Source organism: Tenrec ecaudatus, chromosome 2 (assembly GCF_050624435.1).
Source record: "Tenrec ecaudatus isolate mTenEca1 chromosome 2, mTenEca1.hap1, whole genome shotgun sequence".
Lineage (NCBI taxonomy): Eukaryota > Metazoa > Chordata > Mammalia > Afrosoricida > Tenrecidae > Tenrec > Tenrec ecaudatus.
This window is the reverse complement of record NC_134531.1, coordinates 145,027,391-145,049,008: the sequence shown is the minus strand read 5'-3', so window position 1 is coordinate 145,049,008 and position 21,618 is coordinate 145,027,391. Positions and strand designations below refer to the sequence as shown.

The 21,618-nt window shown below is 41.9% G+C and overlaps 1 protein-coding gene across 2 annotated transcripts in view; it reads right to left on the bottom strand.

The window, feature by feature from the left end:
- CTNNA1 (catenin alpha 1) overlaps nucleotides 1-21,618 on the bottom strand; it is a 214,638-nt gene that overhangs the window by 28,828 nt on the left and 164,192 nt on the right. For both annotated transcript variants that reach the window (XM_075541626.1, XM_075541627.1), the window contains exon 10: nucleotides 7,682-7,774. In XM_075541626.1, coding sequence (XP_075397741.1) covers nucleotides 7,682-7,774 — 93 coding nt within the window. The remainder of the gene's footprint in view (nucleotides 1-7,681; nucleotides 7,775-21,618) is intronic.

The following is a 21,618-nucleotide window of genomic DNA, read 5'->3' as shown; positions in this document are numbered from 1 at the left end:
GATAATATTGGGAAGAGATACTAATAGCAAGTGAAAATTTATTAACTCCATTGGGAGAGAGTGCTAAGAAAACAATTTAATCGTGCCATATTACTCTGCTGTGACTATGAATTTTTATAGTATAATCAGTGAACAGTATCTGAAACCAAAAAATGTTGTTTACTGCTGAAGTCTGCTGTATTTCCCACTGTACCCCCTTGTTTTTCTTAGACTAGCTTAGAGTCCATGGTTCCTCACTTGCACACCTGCTCAGTTATTTTACCTCCTCCTTTGTTGTACTTGCTTGGGAAAACCTTAGTTGTTGCTAAATCTAACTTTCAACTCACAATGGTGCTGCAAAACCTGGCTCAAAATAAACAAAGACACATAATCATGATGACTGGGCCTCACATTAAAATTTCTGCTCCCTCTGCTTCACGTGGAGCCATTCTGCTCTCCGCAAACCTGGAAACCTCCACCAGCACCTTCTCTTTGTACTTGTAACTGTTTTAATGTAAAGAGGAATGCAATCAAAGGGTCCTTCCACAGATACCAATCTCCACATCTGCCCATCGACTGCAGCACTGCCACGCACCATCTTCCTTCCTGTGAACTTCAGCAGCTCCTACTGATGCTCCCACCCCAGCCCGGCCCCTCCACTTGTCCACTGAACTGTATTTCTCATCTACCAAGTCTCTTCTTGCTCATATAAAAATTTACCTCTACTGGATTGTTTTCATCAGCATTAAAACACACTACTAATAGCTTCCATTCGAAGAAAGAAAAGCACTCTCAACCTCATCTGTTTCACAGCCATACCCCATATCTCCACAATCCTTACCACAGCCTGAAGTCATCAGCTTACTATATTCAGCTCTCCTCGGCTGAAATGATTCCAATCAGGCCTGCTCCCCACCTACACCCCCCAAACTCTACCTAACCACCTCTGGTCCAAGGTCAACTATAACCTGTGGGCTGCCAAGTACAATAATTAGTTCTCAGTTCATGTTCTTCATCCATTTGATAAGAATAAACCCTTTCTGGAAACTTTTTCCCCCTCCACTTGACTTCTTAGATGTAACCATCTACAGGTCTTAATAAACATTGCTCAGTTTCCTTTGTTGGACCCTGTTTTTATCTCTCCAACCCCTACATGCTTAGTTTCCGGATCTTTCCCTATATTTACTCTCTTGGTGAGCTCATTTAGGCCTTAAGCACCCACCATTTATGTGCTAATGAATTTTATACTTAGGTATCTTGTTCAGGTTCAGTCCCTGAATTCTAGTCTCCTGTCTATCTCCCTACTTAACACCACCTCCCTGATGTCTAATGCTGTAGAGCAGAGTTGATTCTGACTCACAGCTGCCCAGCGGGCAGAGCCAAACTGCCCCATTTGGTCTGCTAAGTGGTACTCTTTAGGGGAGCAGACAGTCAGGCCCTTTCTCCTTCAGAGCTGCTGGGGGGTTCAGACACCACCTTTTGCAACCATTGCACCACCAGGGCTTGTCTGGATGTCTAAGAGGCATCTGGAAATGCACATGCCAATAACTAAATAAGCCAGTCTAACTCATCAGCATCAAGGGCACAAATGGCAATGCCATCCCTCTAAGTAGCTTAAGCTCAAATCCCTCAAACTCCAGAGGGAAGCAGGCCACTTTCCTTCTGGGAGCACTGTTTCTTTGCCTTCTCCAGCTCCTAGAGATTGCCTGCATTCCTGACCTCCTGGCAACATCACTGTTTGATAGACTCCTGCCACTATCTTATCAAAACTTTGTGATTCCATTTAACCCATCAGTTTCTCATCTCAAGTTTCGTAACTTGAAACCCCTCCTATAAGAGGAGGTAGCATACTCATAGGTTCCAGGAATTCTAATGGAGACACCTTGGGGTGGGGGGGGGCATTAATCTACCTCATAAAGAGTCGCTGGGAGTTGGAAAGGACTCGATGGCGTGAGTTTGGTGTGGAAGGGTCTCTGTTCTGGCCCTACCTCACAGAAATGAAAGAGAGCTTGTTAAAACCTAAGTCAGATCATGTCACTCCTCTACTCAACCCCTTCCAGGAGCGTCACAAGTCCTCTGGAGTAGGAACCAAAACCTTCCTCATGGCCTTCCGTTCCCAAAGCCCAAGCCCTCGCTGCTCTTCTAGCATGCCCCTCCCCTAACCATTCTGTGTAACACAGCCTATCAGGGACGCTGCAGAAGTAGGGCTTTGAGGGAACCTCGAGCATTAAGTGTTGTATTAACTAAGAAAGGTGTCAAACCAATGATCCAATAAGCTTCTAACTTCAGAGATTAGAAAAGGAAGGGCAAATAAAATTCAAAAGGAAATGAATGAAATTTTAAAAAGAGAGGAGAAAATAAATCAATGAATGGAAATGCTGGTTGTGCAGTAAGATCAATAAAATTGATTTCCACTAGCCAGACTGATCAAGGGGAAAAACGGGAAAACAATACCACAGACAACAGAAGGACACCACCACAGATCCTGGAGGTGTAAAATAAGGATGTATTATGAAATTTATGCCAGTAAGTTCAGTGCTTTAGATGATAATGGAAAAATTTCCAGAAAGACAAATTACCAAACTGGATAAAAATAGACAAATGTGGGGCGGGGAATGTATGGATGTGCTTTATACAATTGATGTATGTATATGTATGGATGGTGATAAGAGTTGTATGAGCCCCTAATAAAATGTTTAAAACAAACAAAAAAAATAGCCAAATGTCCCTCTTTTTAGAGTGGAATTATTAAAAACCTTCACACACAGAAAATGCCAGACTCAGATGGCTTCACTGGTAGAGTTCCCCAAACATGTTAAGAACCAGCACCAATTATACAAAGACTTCCAGAAAACAGAAGGGAGAAACATTTCCCAACTTTTATGACAGACAAAGTTTCAACAAGCAAGAGATCTGTCTGAGCTCTCTTACCTGCCAAAGGCCGCCCTCAGCCAGGCTTTTGAGGTGAGACAGGGACAGAGTGACAGCTCAGAAACTCAGAGTCAAAGGCTCTTCCCTCAGGGGAAACATTTTTTTAAAAGAGAGTCTTTCAATCTTGTAATGCTGGGTGCATGAGAGAGAGGGCTTGGCGTGGCTCCTCTAAGGGCCATATGCTTCCTTGCCACCTACAGGCCAGGCCTGGGTAGGATGGTGTTTATCTAATTCTTGTCAAGTCTGCCAGCCACAAAATGATCAGAGTTCTCACAAGCATGATAGGAGAAGCAATATACAAGATAAATGTGAGGTGGCAGAAGAAAGAATGAACCATTTCAGAAGTTATTTCTCAATTTAGCTAGTGAGAAGGGGAAAAAAGCAAAGAGAGAAAATGAAATGATGAAATGTCGATAAGCGGTGGCTTCAAGTACTTAATCCACCCCTTGTGCAGTTTTCCAAGCAAGGCCATGCATTAAAACCAGTCTAGATGATTAACACACTGACATTGCATTAACTTACATGTGCAACACTCAGTCTTCCATAATGAACCACGAAACAATGAAGTGTTCAATGCCATCATCTCCAGAGGGCCCTTCTCTGATTTTAAAGAGCTGTAACTGTCCGAGACCTACTGGCAGGCTGGCCTCTGTGGTTTCGTTTCTGGCTAGCACCGAATGATTTCAAATTCAAGTATTTTAAGCAGAGCCATAGACTTGGACACAATCATAAGCAAGGCATGATGTCGTCTGGGACATCTGGGGCAGCAATTTCAGGCCCTTCTCCCAAAGCCTGTGTGACTGGGGCTCTCAACTCAGTTGGAGGGAAGTCCCTTTTTAATGAACAGAAAGACAATATGACCACAAAGCATGGGACAAGGCAGGGAGAGAGAAGGTGGCACAAACATAACGCTTGTGAAGATGGTAAAGAGCAGGCCGTGTTGTTCTGTTGTGCACAGGGTTGCCTACTTCCTCTCCAATTGTGCTGGTAGTGAAGCCGCAAAGTGAGTGAGTGCCTGTGTCTCCCAGCCCCCAAACGCTGTTTTCAAAACCGCCCACCTTTTCTCCTCCTGTTTGCTGCCTTCAAGTATGCTTCCAACTCATGGCAGCCCCGTGCCCAAAAGGGGACCCATGGTGGAGTTTTCATTGCCTGATTTTCAGAAGCAGATTGCCAGGCCTTTCTTCCTAGTGCTTTAGTCTGTAACTGATGAAACCCGTTCAGCATCCCAGCAGCCCACAGGAAGGCTCTAATGACAGACACCTGTCGATGGCGTGCTAAAGCTGAGTCTAAGGAATGGGAGGTCAGATTCTACTGCTTCAAGCTCCTGTGTCCTCTTTTCCACACTTGATCTTAGCCAAAAGGCCAAGAAATGATCTTTGTCCTCTTCTCAACTTTAATTTCTCCCATATTTGGGGTTACTGTTGCTTAACTGCTGAACTTAGTAAATTTGGCATGGGTCAAAATGAAAAATGGGGATAGAAATCCCACCTATCACTTCTCCCCACCAACTGTGGACAGGGACCACGAAAAGAGGCTCCCAAAAAAGCCCACAGAAGGGCAAGGGCAGGCCACAGGGCAGGGACGGACACATAGCACCCTGGGCCGTGAGGCTCGAGAAACACCCTGGTGAACATGGACCTCTGACTTTGGGCAAATGTCAACAATCACCTTAAACACATTTTAACATGCAGCATTCCCAACTTACAAAGGGGTTTGGTGCCAATAGCTCCACTGTAAAGCCTTTGCTGTTTCATTTTGTTATCAGTTTATCATGATAAATCCTATTCTTATTTGTCTTTGCTGGTGCTGCTGCTATTAAGTGTCCTCAAGTAGGTTCCAACCCATAACAACCCTATGCACAACAGATCAAACACTGCCAGGCCCTGCGCCCTCCTTACAGTCATGATCTTGTTGTTTCTACCCAGCCAACTGGGTCCATCCAATGTGTCAGTTTGTCTTTGGGGGTTAAAAATATTTCATATAAACTTACAGTTGTATTTTAACATTGTATGTAGTACAGATTACTGCCAAAATGTACTCCCAACCAAAAAAACATTTTTATTTAAGTCCAAAGCGTAACTCATTGTAACATATACACACACTAAGTTGAGGACTACCTGTAATAAATATTGGTCTATATAAACCTTTTCAATATATATAAAAAATAAATAAGTAAATACTGGTCTACATGATGCAGCATATAGCACCTCTTAAATGCCTGGGAAACTAAGTAAGTAGCTGAGTTATCTTTTGTTGTCTAGAATCTGTTTGTCCCGCCAGCCGGAGCCTCTGGAAGGGAAATGCCCAGGTCAAGGACCCTGGTGCCTCTGACCACTGCTCACAATGAGCTTGAGAGTGGGGAGAGAGATCTATAACAAAATCAAATCCACCTCTCTCAGAGGGACAGCCACTGGCTACTTCCAAGGAGACAGACTCTAAGAAAGGGCAGACTAGATCCAGATCCCAAAGAAATCTGAAGTAGTTACCAAGCATCTAAGATTAAGACTTGATTGCCATACCCCAACCTGCCTAGCCCCAGGGGGGCAAAAGAGTGTGAGGAAGAGTGGGAAAGCGCCTAGGGACATGCAGAACTGCCACTCCGAGGAAACTTCTTTTTATCCAGGCCAGAGCCCTAGTAGCAAGTGTGGCTCGAAACCCGTTTCAGCCCACTCCCCTGAGGTCTGTCTAGCAGCAGAAATGAAACTGGAAAAAATCATGAGAGAAATGCAGCTGACAGCAACCTGGAACCTGTGCAGCATGGCCCAGAAGCATGTGACTGATGCACACACATTTCATTAGGAGCTATGAGACACTGCATGTGATTTTCTTTCCTGACGTTAAGATCATTTATATAAATACTCTTGGTAGGTGTGATCAGCGTATGTTACCATCTGTTTGAGCTGATATGTGAAAGCATTGTAGCTTTTCAAGCATTTCAGAACCAAATGCAGACCCAAAGACATTAAAAATAAAGTGCTGATTGGGTAAAATGGCAAACTTGCGAGAGGCGAGCACAGCTTCAGAAACCAACTCTACATTTATGCCATACAACTTGGACACCCCATGGCTTTCCGGGAGAGGTGAGTCAACCCATTGGCTTATTATCTGTACCAATGCCAATTATGGGCAGTTGTGGTAACTGGGTTGAAGCTTGGAAAAGGTCTTGGAGATGACGACCTGGATTCACAACTATCTCAGCACACTGAGAGTGAAAACAAAGCAACTCTGGCTAGCAAACTAATCCATGCAGTTGGAGATTAGAATAAATGCCCTAACTAACCTCTGCAATGGTTATCATGGTTTTCTGATTAATAGCACCCAAACAAGCTGTACTCCTAGAGTGTTAGGAGATTACTGATCTGCAACGTAACAGCCACAGTGCGTTTTAAAGTTGGTTGCAGACATAACATAGCAACAGGACACAGAGAGAGCGGTCAAGTAAGTCCTCAGATACCAGAAATCCACCGATATGTTGATCGATTTAAACACATATCGGAATTAATCTATCATTTCCAAAACACTCTTCTTCTAAGTTATAGGAACACACTAGCGCATGCAAGCCCATAGGTCATGTGTTCCTACATCAGTTAAATTTAGGTGGTGGCAGAGAAGGGTAATAAACATTTCATTCTGGAAGGCCCTTTCTTCTCTCCACTTTACACGATATGTTCCCATGGGCATGCTCTACTTGAGAAAGCAGAGACATCTTCCACTGAAACATCTCTCACTGCTTAGAATAGGAAGCCAGGCTGCCCCAACAGACACGGCTCCCCTCCCACAGGAGGTAGGCAACACACTGCCACTGACCGCACCCACTGGTTGAAGCACACCAGCTTTTCCAGAGTCTCAGATGCTTAACCTTGCTTATTCACCAGTTTTCCAATTCGCGGCAAGGAGAAAAAGGTTCTTGAGAGTTTTCATTCCATTAGCTGGCTCAATTAAGTCATTATTCTCAGTATCACAAGGCTACTGAGATAGGTTTTTTTGTAGCAACATGGCACCTGTAATAAGGTATGGGTGTAGTGTAGCCTGTCGAATGGGTTGCAGCCTGATGACCTCCCTTGCTTCTCTGGAGGTCAGTCTTTCTTTCTCTCTCTGCCTTGACCTTCCTGCTTGCTGACCAGAGAGCTGCTGGAGCCCTGCGATGTTTCTACCGACCCTGGCTCTGCATGACTTCTAAACCAAGGGCCTGTGATCTTCCTGCATCACTGCATGTGAAAGCCTGAGTCTGAAGAGGGACTTATGGATTAGTATCGGACTCATGGCTTAAGCTGGATTGGGAGGGGACGTTTTTTGATCTGTGACTACTTCTTATGCATGCATGAGTGTCACTGAATTTGTTTCTCTAGTCAACTTTGCCTAACACAACTACTTAGAGTAAGAGGTCTGGCTCTTGAATCTGGTTCCCTCCAATAGAGTTTCACACACAAAGTGGAGTTTCGGTTTAGGTGGGGTGGTTTCTTGGGTTCAGGGCTGCCAGATTCTTGCAAACAGCCTTCCCTTACAGAGGTATAGAGAATATATAATATTCACCCTCCATTTCCGAGCAATGGAGGGCACTGTGCATATATAATGAAGGGCCAGTAGGTATTCATATGTGATGCCCTGAGGAAATGCCACTTAAAGTGAAGAATTTTACAAGTTACAGACTCCAGGTCAGTGCTGTGCCACCAACACTTCTGGCTGAAATCCAACAAACAAGATAAAACTATGTCCACCCCCAAGACAGTCTAAATTGGTGTTATTTCAAACACTGCTGTTTGTACTTTACCTGAGGACAGAGGGCTTCTAACTGGCTTGCAGACATGCGAACAAGCTTCACGCCTTCTTCATTGTTTGAGATGGAGCAGGCCAAGTTGGCAACCTACAAAAGGAACAACATGAGAAGATCTTTGAAAATCGCTCTCTTTTGACTGCTAAGGGGATCAGACTCAACCCCATGGTCCATTCCGGAACAGATGACAGGCCCTCCAGTGGTGCTTCCTCGCCAGTGCCCGAGGGCACACTTTCCACCTCTGTGCTTGGCAAATGGCACAGACTCTTGTAGCCCAGATCACACTGAGGGCTGATGGTAGACGCCTGAAAGATCCCAGGCCTGAACTGGAGTAACCTGCCTGGAACAGTCTAGAGAGAAGTTCTGGTGTGGGCAACGATGTGCGAAAAGCTGAGGAATCAAGGGCACCAAGGCAGAATTGTGGGTAACTACAAACAGAAATGCATTTTGCAGCTGTTCTCAAAGGAAGGATATCAGAATTCTAAGTTGCTATTCTCATTTGACAGGTGAATGGATGGTTGCTATAAGCCAAGGTGAGTTTTATTTCAACAAAGGCTATTTCCCAAATAAAAAAATAGCATTAAGACAATGTCAAAACAGAATATAAACCATCCTCATCAAGAAGGAAAAGGTAAACATGGATAATGTCCCACAGTGAAGTACAAAACTGTCCTTCAACTGGGCTCTCAAAACCATTTGACAGCTGGGCTCTTTCCTGAATGGTGCTGCTGAATTTGAAGTAAACTCTCTACCTTCCCATCCAACTTTCTCACAACACAGCTCACATATAACCAGAGGCAGAAACCATCTAAGTTGTGACATACTTCCCCTGCTGAAGCCCTGGCTGTGGTAAGAAGGCTGCTCTGTAGAAAATGCAGCAGCCATGATCACTTATCCCTGTTTCTAAATGAATAGACTTGCCAATTCCATTAGCAGTCCCGGGGCCCAACTGAATCCACAGTGCTGAGACACAGCTTTCCTCCAGCTGAAAATTGAGTTACCAGTGATAGAGGCGTAGGCAGTTGAATATCAAAGGCACTTTCCGGGAATTTAAATGCCAGAATAAACAAGGGCAATGGCAGTAACCTTTGATTTTCACCTCCACCCAACTTAAGCACATAAACCCACAAGAAAAATTACACACCATTAGGGCTGTTAGTTGCAGTGTTAGAGTTAGGGGATATCAGCTTTCTGTAAGACTGCTAAGTATCAGAATTCTGCAATGCTTAATCACAGGGAGAAACAACAGAAGCAAGATGCAATTTTAACAAAAATAAAAGGAAGCTGAAAATTAAGTCAGATCTTTGATGTTTATGGGGCTTCAAAAATCACACAACGTCACATGTGTGCTCCCTGGAGCTTACAAGGAAGCTCACCTTCTAGTGTCACCTGGCCTGGAGCAGCTGACCACATGTAGATTTTTCTATTTGTTCAACCTTCAGTGTGAAATATGACCTAAACAAAATTTTACAAAACAGAAGATGTTTTCTAAAATCATTACCACCAAAAATGTACACTTTACAATGTGACATTGAGAGGAAGAAAGCTTAAATTAGAAGTGCTCAACAATTTCTACTGCTTCATAGAAAAACAAACACAAAGTTTTTTGTTGATCACTGAATATGCAGCTCACACATCACACACAACTCCCTGGGAGGTGCGTGCACTAATACACAGCACCCACCCACTTTCGTTGTTCACAAAACGCTAGGCTCCCCCAAATCAGGCACTCTTTCTTTCTGCCTGACACCACCCTCCCGGTCATTTTATTTCAATTCATATTCTCACAATTTTACAGTTCTTAAAACTCAGGGAAAACATTTAAGTTAGGAAGCAAAAGATTAAAAAGTACTACTGCCAGCGCAGACCCAAGGGAGGTGGGTGTGGCTGACACGGCCTGTTGCTTTCAACCACCTTTTCCCTATTTTCTAGTGCAGATCCTAACAAAACGGTAGTGATGGAAAATTTGTTCTTTATCTTGAAACACTACTTTAAAAAACGTTCCCTAATGTACCGCTAATCAGTAATGCCCTACTGGCTGTCCACTCCGGGAGGCGCCCTGTCTGGCCAGGAGGAGGAAGCGGCCTGTCTCTACCAGTCTTCTCCGGATGAATGTGCTTCAATTCGCCCCCCAGGGACAGGGCTACTCGCTAACAGTGACAAATGTGCAAATGTAACATCTCTTCGAGGTTAACCTCATATGTTAGTGCCACTTTCCACTACGATGAGTGTGAGGAGGAGGAGATGGGCTCTTCCTAACTGCCTGCTTCAGCAGAAAACTTGAGGCTCCAGAAATGTGGGAGAGCAGTTAAAGGAGACTGAAAGAACTGTGAAGAGATTTAGAAAGGAAACCTCCACATAAAACCTCAGACAGCTGAGCCTTTGTAGAAGGATGAGCATTCTCTCAAGATTTGTTTGGAAAACAAGTTATGATGACTTTGTAGTCACTCCAATGTCAGCTTCCTGCTGGTCTGAGAGCGGCTTCCTGAAGTCTTTTCTGCACTGTCTTGCCTATTGCAGGAGAGTGTGCACCTTGTAGAAGAGTAGATTTCAAGGGAATCAGGAGTCCTGGAAGGGTGGGGCGGGGCAGGAATAACAGTCCAGAACCAATCTGAGCTATTGGGGAAAAGGTTGTCATCACATCAACAAATATGACATCTGTAATGTGTAAGAAGAGACAATTGTTTAATCACTTAGGAAATGTCTACCTTTACTCCACACTGAATTCTCTGCTTAAATGAGGGGGGGTGCCAAAAAAACCCACCCCAAACAGGGAAAGGCTCCACTCAGTGGAGCTTTCGTAGTAGTATCCATCTTTCCCGCTAGGCAAGCATTGAGCAACTCACTCTGAGTTTGTGCGCCCAGTGGTACCACGTGGGAAGGATCACTCTGGTCACGGTGAATTTTTGTTCAAAGTAGTTTTTGATTTAAGAGAACAGCATGTGGCTGTGAAATTTTGTTTCCTGTTCACAATGGCTTACAAGGACAGCACTATGGAAAAACTCAAGTGTACAAGTGGTTTTCTTGTTTCAAAAAAGGTGAATGTCAACTGATGACAAACCTCGTTCTGGACATCTGTCAACTTCCCCAATGGACAAAAAGCACTTGTGCTTGAAGACTGATGACAGACCATTGAAGAGATGGGGAAGTTACCTGGACTATCTTGAAGTTTGGTTCAGCGAATTTCCACAGAAGATTTGGGAATGAGAAGGGTCACTGTGAAATTTGTTTCTTGGGTTCTGACTGACCAGGAAAAAGAGGATCGGGTGGAAACCTGCAGTGCTTTGAAAGAACAGCTCCAAAGCAACCCAGACTTTTCCCCATGGTCATTACTAGTGATGAGACATGATGTTACTCTTGACAACACCAAATGCAAACATCAAGTCAGTAGAAAATACGATCTCACCCCAAAAACCTCAAGTGAAATTACAGATCAAGACAATGCACACTTGTTGCTTTTTTTTAATGTGAGGGGGATAGTGCATTTGTAGTTAGTTCCACCAGGTCAGACTATTAATCAAGTTTTCTATTTAGAGGTTCTGAAAAGATTATGTAACACTGTGAAACAAAAAAGACCTGATTTGTGGCCTAAGAGGGACTGGTTTTGCCACGATGACAATGCATCTGCTCATGCACAAAACTCAGTGCGCCACTTTTAACAAAAAAACCCAGCATGCGTCTCTTGCCCTACACACCTTATTCACCTGACCTCGCTCCATGCAACTTCCTTTTGTTTCCATGAATGAAGAGAGACATGAAAGGAGAGCAATTTGATGATGTAGAAGAGGTAAAATGAGGGAGATGCTGTCAGTCATCCAAACAGATGAGTTTGAAAATATTTCCAAGAGTGGAATCACAGATTTGACAAATGTATTAAGTGTAATGGAGAATACTTTGAAGGTGATATGGTTGTCTTGTAAATAAATTTAAAGGCACAGCTTTGAAAAAAAAATATTTTTTGGTGTATCCCAAGTACAATGAAACTTATTTTTTAAAATTCTGTGCTGGGGGGCAGGGGGAAACTTTTTCATCATTTTTCCTCATATCAATCATTTTATGTGGATCGATGATTAAAATAAAGTACAAATTTGCTTTAAGTCAAACAGGTCACTTCCCATTGTCCTCAGCAATTATTCTTGGTTTCATATGTGGCTGAATTGCTCAACTGTTACTTAGCCTGAAATGCTTGTAGGATGACAAGGAAAGATGTCTTTGCTCTTGGTAATCTATTAATTACTCCTCTCATGACTTGCTACAAGCAGGAAGAACAGAGCTGGGGGGGGGGGGTTTGGCGGTGCTTTAAAGTCTAAGTTAGTGATACCATGCACTAAATAAAAGGTCACTGAGCCGAAATGTACTTGTTATGTGGTCTTGAGTCAAACTACCACATGATTCTCTTCTTTAAAAATGGTTGATAAAGCAAATCTAAACTCTCCAAAACAAACAAAAATAACATTGAAAACAGTAACTCAACTTTTTCAAACTTATCCTAAATAAAAAAATCCTAATTGAAGTCATATATAAAATTCAGGAAAATACATAGTTTAAAAACATTCAAAAGAAGCTAACCACCATTCCCAATCCCACAAGAGAAAAGATGAGGGAAGCTGGGTTACATTCTAGCTGGTAGCTTTCTAGGGAAGAATGTGGGTTACCTTAGTAGGAGTAACACATCTTACATATTTATTATCACTACATAGGTTGAAAGCCACATGTTTCCTTGCCAGACAGATCAGAGCTATTTGGATCACAACTTGATGGCCTTGTCTTTATGTCGGAGGAATGAAAACATGAAAGCTACCATTATCTTTATTATTAAAGTGTTGAGAACCATATCCATTTAATCATATTTACTCTCTCTCACACATAAAGGTCCATATTAAGGAATTCTTGTAAGATTTTACTTTTAAAACAGTCTCTATTTCCCACAGGAGAAAAATGGCTCACCTTAAGAAAACATTTGGCTAGCTACTAAACACATGGTGAGATGCCATTGAAGAGATGCATATCAAAACTAAAAGGTACCAGTATGGAAAATAGTGCAGTGCTTCCTTATAAATCCCAAAATAGCACTACCATTTAATCCCACTCCCATATTCCAAGAGAAATAAGCGCATGGATAGACATATGTACATGCATGTTCATTGAAGTACTATTATAACAGCAAAAAGGAGGTACACTAAATGTCCATCAGCAGGAGAATGGATACACAAAATGTGTACTATATACAATGGAATACAGAGCAACCCTAAAGAATAGTGAGTCCACAAGACATCTTCAATGATGAATCTAACGGACATTATGCTAAAATAGCAATAGCACAAAGGCAAAAATTATTATACCACTTTTATTAAAATACTGTATTCTCACACAGAAAGCCGCATTCTTGGATGAAAGAGGAAAGGAAGAAGCATCACTCACTGGACAGCAGGCATCTGTTAATTCTGAAGAAGGGAAAAGCACGGGGTAGTAAAAATAACGTTACGGGGGTAAACGAGCCACTGAGAGATATGCAAAACTAAAGGACAAGTACAGTAAATGCTCTAACTTATACAATATGGCAACAACCTAAATTTTTGAATGGTTGCACAGATACATATGTATACTATACAAAGTAGCTTCAAAAAGTTCATGGAAAAATGCAACAAAAATGACATTTTTTCAGCAGCTACCGAAGCCTCCCTTGCATAGAAGTGGGAGGGTGTGTGGGAGTAAACACACACATGCACATATATAGTTGTGGCCCTTCAGATATACACAAGTTTTACAAGAGGGCTTCAAAAAGTTCCTGCAAAATGGTATTAAAAATACTGGCATTTCTCCATGGACTTTGTGACGCTACTTTGTAGTGCTGTACATATATTCATATAATAGGGAACATGAGGCACCGCTACAGAAACTTCTCAGGCATAAAATACCGGGGGAGACAATTAGTGGGCTAGTGAGCAGTCATCAAAAGTACAACTACTGGTCTCTTCCAATCAGGAGCAAAGGAGAGTGAAGGACACCAAAGATTTAAGGAAGTAACTGCTCCACAGAACGAATGGTCCATGAGAACCACAGCCTCCTCTAGCCTGCTACCACTAATATCTACTCTGACCAGAAACATCACACTGGTTTGTCAGAATGGAAGGGGAAAAATGTACAACAGAATTCATATTCATTAAAACAAACAAAAACAGCTTATTAGACTAATTAGACTTAGAACCTCTGAAACTATCCCCCCAAAAATGTCCTTTGAACCCTAGACAAATAATAAAACTGGCCTAAGAAATAAGCATGACAACCTAGAGAAATGCCATCCTCAGAACAAGCGACCATCTGAGATTAAATGAGCAACATTTGCCAAAACCAAGATGAGAAGGCAGAGGGGTAGGGAAACAAGGGGGGATAGAAATAGAGAAGGAGGGGTGGAAACGGGAAGGGTACTGACAAGTTACAGGGGCACCAACCATCTTTGTGTCTAAATTCTTGAATGGGAAACTAAATGTGCTATGCAAAAGTTCACTGAAAACACAATAAAATGCTAAAAGACACACATTTTAATACAATGTCCAGAACTGAGCAGAGAGGGATGTGTAGTGATACATGGTTTTAATAGAGAGAACTGAATTGGGGGGGGAGGACCAAACACCCCTCTCTTCTACTTTAATGAAAACCACCACACAATTCATTGTTTCATTCTTTGTGCCAAATCTGAACTCAAGCAAGGCCATTGTGGTTCATATTTGCTGGTAACCCTTTTCTTAGTACTGAGGTCCTATGTCTAGTTAATCATGTTTTGGCTCATAAACATAAACATTTCTATTAACAGATAAGAAACAGAATTCAAAATAGATTTACTAAAATGTGATACTTTAGACAGCTTGGCTATTAGTTATTTTAATTTGTACATCATTGCCTCAATAAATTTATGATCATTTTTATTTCCATGGAGTATATGGACCACTTTTTAAAGTCCCATATTTCTATCTAACTGCTTGAATAATCAATAAGTCTAAAAAGAAAACCCATGTAAATATACAGCCCATCAGCTCCACTGATGAGCACTCAGGAGGCCTGTATGCACTCCTTTCTGAAACCAAGAAGGTGGAGCAGGCAGCTTCCAGAACAATCACTCCTGCCAATGTTCTGGAAGAAAAGACTCTTGCTTGCTGCCCCCTGAGAACAAAGTTCGTCTGATCACGCTCCTTGATTCTCCTAAGCTTTAACAAAGTGGTTAAATTCACACACACCCCCCCAAACAATTTTGTTTGGGGAGAAGGTATAAAAATAGTACACACAAGTTACCTTTTCTCAAATAGCTCCATGCATCTGAATTTACAGATCCTTGGAAATGTGAGAAAACCCAGCTCACTATGCTAAAGAATTCTTCTGGACTCCAAGGTCAGTGTTCCCCAAGGACATCTAATTGCTTTTATGCAAAAAACATCCTACAGTCCTAGAAAATTGAAGCTTCATTTAATTTGCTATTTGCAAGGATTTTAGCCTACAGTATGTTACAGAGCCACTGGGAAAATACCCAAGATGTCACAGGTAGATAGTATAAGGTCAGTGTTTAATTCAAATGCTCCTTATAGCGCCTTCTTCAAGGCCACTTTACCCAGGATTATCGGCACATCACAGTATAAAAGTTGTAATGCCGATCATTCAATTTGCAGTTAAAACACACATTTCAAACCAATAAAGCCATACCCTATGAAGTCCCAGATAATGGGAACAACTTGGGGTGGAAAGGATAGTAGTAATAATCCCACTCCAAAAGAGGTCACTTACTTTCACTTTCTGCCTCTTAATTCACAAGGCAGTGAACTAGATATAATCTTACTGTAGCAAATTCATTATAGTAAGAGGCACATTTTAATACAACATCCAGAACTGAGCAGAGAGGGATGCGTAGTGATATATGGTTTTTTATACAGAAAGGATTCCATGAACTTGCCTTCTCCACTTCACTCACTCAACTTGTGAAATTGAAAAAGGAATTAGAATAGAGAAAAAGTAAAAGAAAACCTGGTTGCTCTTTAAGCTATTAAACTGCTCACAGGCAAAGGAGGTGGGCAAAAGAATGAAGCTATTAGAAGGGCACAAGGGCATTGCATTATTGACCACAGGTTAGTATTTCTGAATGCAAAAGAGGTGCTGTTTTGTTTTTAATCTCAGTACACTTTAAAGAGCAACATAAAGAAATCATTAATTTGACAGGGGAGAAAGAGTCAGATATAAAAGGCTCTATCATTACCTTGAAGCACAGCCATGCCATTCTATAAAAAGATGAAAGAAAATCCTGCTACAGCTTCTGGAACATAGGAAACTGGTAACAAGGCATGTCGCCTGGCTCACCAAGACTGGCCCTGAGGCCCTGCTCACTGGTCTTGGGGAAACACATCTATGTATCCTTCATACAAAAAAGGGTGCCCTTCAGAGCCATGAGACTACTGACAATTGAGCTGTGAGACAGAAACCCCTGAGGAAATCACAGGAGAAGAAGCCCCCATGGCAATACACACCGCTATTTACTTTCAAGTGAAATCCCGACCCCGCCAGCCTCACTGACACTGTGTGCACACAGGAGACCTGGAGGAATTCACTTCTGCTCATACACCTTCAGTAGTCAGTATGAGACTTTTATTCTTGAAATCGACCTTGCATTTCCATAACGTGGCATGTATACAGAAGGCATCATAAAAGGTTGGCTTTTCTGAGTGGGTAGGCTCCTTACTACTGATAAACCATTAAAATATTTAAATCCTCTTCACATGATATCCCAAATTGGAGCATAACCTTCCTACATTATTTTACTCAGTTGGAGGGGAAAGTTTTCCTAATAAAGCAATACACAAGACTTCCAAAAACCAAGTTAGCAAGCGCCAACACATCTGCTCCAATTTTATTTTGGTCATGTGTTAAAACTGCTGCTGAAAGAACAGCTTTTGCTCAGTTTCCATTCCAAACTGATCAAACATATAATGGGCACCAGTTATTCTACCTTACACAAAATGCACACACTATATAAAATATATATTTATTTTGATGGTTTCTTCCCCTCTAAGAGAAGGTAATCCCCAGGTGGGTAGAAGTTTTTCTAGTGTTTATACAGTGCTGGCAAAATCACTGTGAGATGCCCGGCAACAATCAAATCTGCTTGGGAAGGAGGACAAGACAGATGTTCCTCAGAAGCAAGTGTGGCAAGACTCTGTTTCACATACTTTGGGCGTGGTATCAAGAGATGGGTCTCAAAAGGACAGCATGGTTGGTAAAGTAAAAAAGAGGAAGCCTGCAACGAGATGGACTGACTGACACCGTGCTTACCACAAACACAGGCGGTTCCAACTTAACAACTGTGAGGTTGGCATAGGTGCTGGCCATGCATCCTTCTGTTGTGAGCTGGGTCACTGTGAGTCAAGACTAACGTGATAGCACCTAATATGTATGCCTAGTGACTAGCATCATGACTCTGACCTATTAAACCAAAGCCAAATCAGTTGCCATTGATGAGATCCATGCAACTGTCAAGGCTGTGGCCTTCCCGAGGCACATCAACAGGTATTTTATTTCAAAGGTGCCTCTGGATAAACTCAAAGTGCCAAACTATTTTTTAGAAGCCGAGCACTTAACTATTTGTGCTACCCAGAGACATTTAAGAGCTCCACAATATGTTATAAGAATCTATAATGACTTTTTTCCTCCCTCAACTTCAGAAAGTCTGCTATAGGATTGTGAAAGCTTTGTTTTAAGCCAAGAAAATATTCTGAGCAACTGTAATTTAACCTTTAAGAGGTTGCTGGCAGCTACTCCCTCCAAAGCAAGAAGCGGAGACCTTCTTTGTTGTCTGTTCTTAGTTGGAAGCTCTGCTGCACCTGTTTCACTTTGAGTGACCTGCTGGCATGTGAAATACCAGTGACATAGCTTCCAGCCTCACAGCCACACACAAACCACCACAGTATGACAAGACTGAGAGACAAGTGGTGGACTCAGGCGTAGGAACAACTGTAAAGATGGCAAAGGATCAGGCAGTTTCCTTCTGTCATGCATAGGGTTTCTATGGGTCAGAATGGACTCAATGGCACCTAATAACAACTTTTTAAAAATGTTTCCTATCGCAAAAAAAAATGTTTCACATCCCAAGATTTTGAAATTCATACATATTATACACAACAATGCATGGAAATGCTCTTGTGAATAAACATTACTAATACTTCAGAGTAAGACTAAACTCATGAACACAGATGTTCAATCATAACACAAAGCTGTGCATTTCTAAAACCACAGTCCTCAGACCAACTGAGTATTAAAACGCTAATGTCCATGAACTTGAGAGCCAGTGGACTCATTTATCTCATAATTTATGAACATCAACTATAATACAGAAGAGCCCCGATGACACAATGTTGAATGACCTTGCTGCTAGCCAAAAGCCAGCAGTTTAATCAACGAGCTGCTCTGCATGGAAAAGATACGCAAGACTGCTCCCACGGATTCCAAGGCCGGTGAGGGGGCTCCAACTAGGTGATACTACACAAGGGGGCTTTAACGTGCACAGAAAAACTTTTAATGACAGTTTTCTATGAACTACCTCAAGTCCCCTCATACTTATATAGGAGCCCTGCTGGTGTGATAGGTTACAAATTGGGCAGCCCCCAAGATGATCAGTTCACACACACCAAACTCTCCAAAGGAGAAAGATGAGGCTTTCTACACTTACACAAGATTTCCAGTGTAGGAAGCCCACAGGCGCTGCTCTACCCTGTCACCATAGGGTTGCTATGAATTGCAATTGATTAGATGGCAATGAGTTTGGTTTTGTTTTGGTCTTCATATAGAGTAAATGGTAGAACTACTCATTGGGTTTCCAAGGCTGTAAATACACACAGACAGCCACATCTTCCTCCCAGAGCACTGGTGGGTTTCAGCCTCCAACCTTTCAGCTGGCAGCCAAACCCTTCAATGAGCTAACAGAGTTCCTTCTGTAATGATGGGAGACTTGGGAAAAGGATCTTTAAGAGTTGGAGTCAACTAGATAGTAGGTTTTGTTTGATCATTTGTTTACTTTGTCCTAAGTATGTCAAGGCATTTGCTCCTTCTGCTGGATTATGGGAGAGGGAGGGACAGCAAAGTGTGCCTGGAAGCCACTAAAGGTGTAGGTCCTGAAGCCTTGAAGGGGTGCCATGACTGCTCTAAGGGAACTGTGCTGACTGTCTCTCTAAACTCCAGAGGAGAGTGGCTTGACTGTGGGTGATCATGGAAATAAAGAAAAGTAAAATGATCTGATACATTATGAAGGCAGAATCAAAAGAACTTGGGTTCTGAATATCGAATATGAGGGGAAACCAACACTCAAGATGACTCACAGATTTCTGGCTTTAGCATGGAATGAAGGGAAACAAAGAGCACAAATATGTTCATCTGAGTATTACATATAATACTGGAAGACCAAAACCAACTTTCACTGTTGCTGTCACAGAGTCAGTTGTGATTTGTGGCAAACCCACATGCAGAATATAACTAACTGCTCCACAGGGTTTTCAAGGCTGGGGCTCTTCAGATGCAGATCACCAAGACACACCATAGTGGAACCTGCTCTGGGAAGTGTCTTCTAAGGTAGCTTCAACCACCTCTTTCAGTGAACAGTTGAGCACACACTACCCAGGAACTCCCGAAAATCATCTAACTGCCCAATGTAGGACTCACCAAACAAACTCATTGCTTTCGAGTTGATTCCAATTCATGATTTCCATGGCTGTAATTCTTTACAGGAAAGAAAGCTTCATCTTTCTCCCTTGGAGCAGCTGGTGGTTTTGAACTGCTGACCTTGTGGTTAGCAATCCAATGCCTAACTGTAATGGCAATGAGTTTGGAGTTTGGCCTAATGGCAGAGAATTGGTTAAATAAATAGAATAGTAAACATCAGCATACATCCCATAATTGAATACTTCACACGATGCATGGGGGGTAGGGATTAGGACCTCTCTGATATCCCCTTAAAAATGAAAAGCTATACATTTGGTGTATTAAAAAACTGAAACTCAGATAAAATGTGTATGGATCATTCCAAAATGCTATTTTCTTAATGCTTTTCTTTTCCATATTTTCTAAAATAGTATCTCTATAAAAGGCTAAACAATCGTGCATCTCTCATTCTCATCCTGTCAAACAGGATGCTATGTGATTTGCATTGTGCAAACACATTGTATACAAGTAATCCCAAGACGAAATCTGTCTTTAAGTTGGAAATAGTAGTCCAAGTCTAATGGCAGTCAAATTTTTGTCTTTACACAAAAAACTCACTGCCATTGAGTTGATTCTGATTTACAGGGACCCTATAGGGCAGGGTAGAACAGGCCCTGTGGGTTTCTGAGACTGTAGCTCTTTATGGGAGTAGACAGCCTCATCTTTCTTCCTTGAAGCAGCTGGTAGTTTCATGCCACTGACCTCTTGGTCAACACATAACCACTAAGTCAAAAGGGCTCCTAAGGTTTTTTCTTAGTATAGAATATATTGTGTACCTTTTAATAAAAAGAAACAACAGCAACACAAAATAAAACACAAACCCATTAAAAGAATGCTTCCACAAGACTTTCTACCCACCGGCCTATGATCTTCCTGCATTCCTGCAGTTGGCGTCATTGCATAGCACATACATGAGTCTAAAGAGGAATTTATAGACTGGTACTGGACATATGGGCTAATCAGACTTATGGATTTGATTTTGACTGGAATGTTTTCTTAATATACAATTACTCTTTGATATAAAGTTCTCACTTCATTAAAAAAAAACCACTTCCAGATAAAGTAAAACACAGAAACAGAGTAATAATGCTTTGATGTGCATTACAAAGTAGCACCCACTGAATTACAAGCCATCCCATAACTTACCTATATTCTAATATAAGCTTTACAGGGTTGGGACCATAAGTGTGTTTATGGTTAGATGCTGCCTGAAGGGGTGTTATATAGCATGTAAATGTTTTAAATGATAGTGAAATCATGAGTGGCGCAAATGACATAATCAGCTGTTACTAGATTGGAATTTCATTTTCCAGCCGTAAGTGCCTTGGAAGAAAGGCACAGTAGATCTATTTTTTGAAACAGCAACCACTGAAAACCCAATGGAGCACAGTTCTACTCTGGCACAAATACAGTCCACTTGAGTCAGGTCATAATGGCAGGTTAAGATGGTCCCCAAATGGCATTTGAACCTAATTTACATTGGTGCTTTATTCTTTTCTCTAGGTATCTTACTGCATGGGTAATTTCTCTAATATAGATGAGACTAAACCATTCTGGCCTGGAGCAACCCTGGCACACACTGGCTGGTGAGTTGGTATTCTGTGTGGCAAGATTCTCATTGCAGCAATCACAAAGCATTCCCAAAAGATTCTGGGAGAAATCTGGCTCCAAAGAGCCAATAAAGCACACCACATACTTAATGTGTTAAAAGGGTTCAATCTCAGTAGCAGATCCACAGTTGATAGCAGAGGTGGCTATGTAGTGTTGATTTTTTTAAAGTTTAAATATTAACCCATATACAACTGGAGAGCAACTGACAAGCATAAAGCAGGGTCAGAATGGCCATCCCTAAAGCAACACTGATTAATTCTTCAAATTCAAGTCACAGCCAGGAACCTACTTTGAACACCAGATTTTATCTTGCTAATTTGTTTACTATTTGTTGGGGTATGAGGGGTGGGGTTTACTATTTACTTCCATTGTGATTGGGTTAATAAAGCAGACTGGTTTGCATTCAATAGTTCATACACATTTTGTTTACTGACACTGACTGCAATCCTCACTATGTAACATCATTCTTTCAATTTCTTGTGTTTACCATTTCCATTCCTGGACTCTTTGAGTTTTCTCCATGGGCAAACATTGCCCTGTTTACCTTGCACATGGCTAATTATTCTAAGGAGTGCACACAGTCCAGGTGGCCC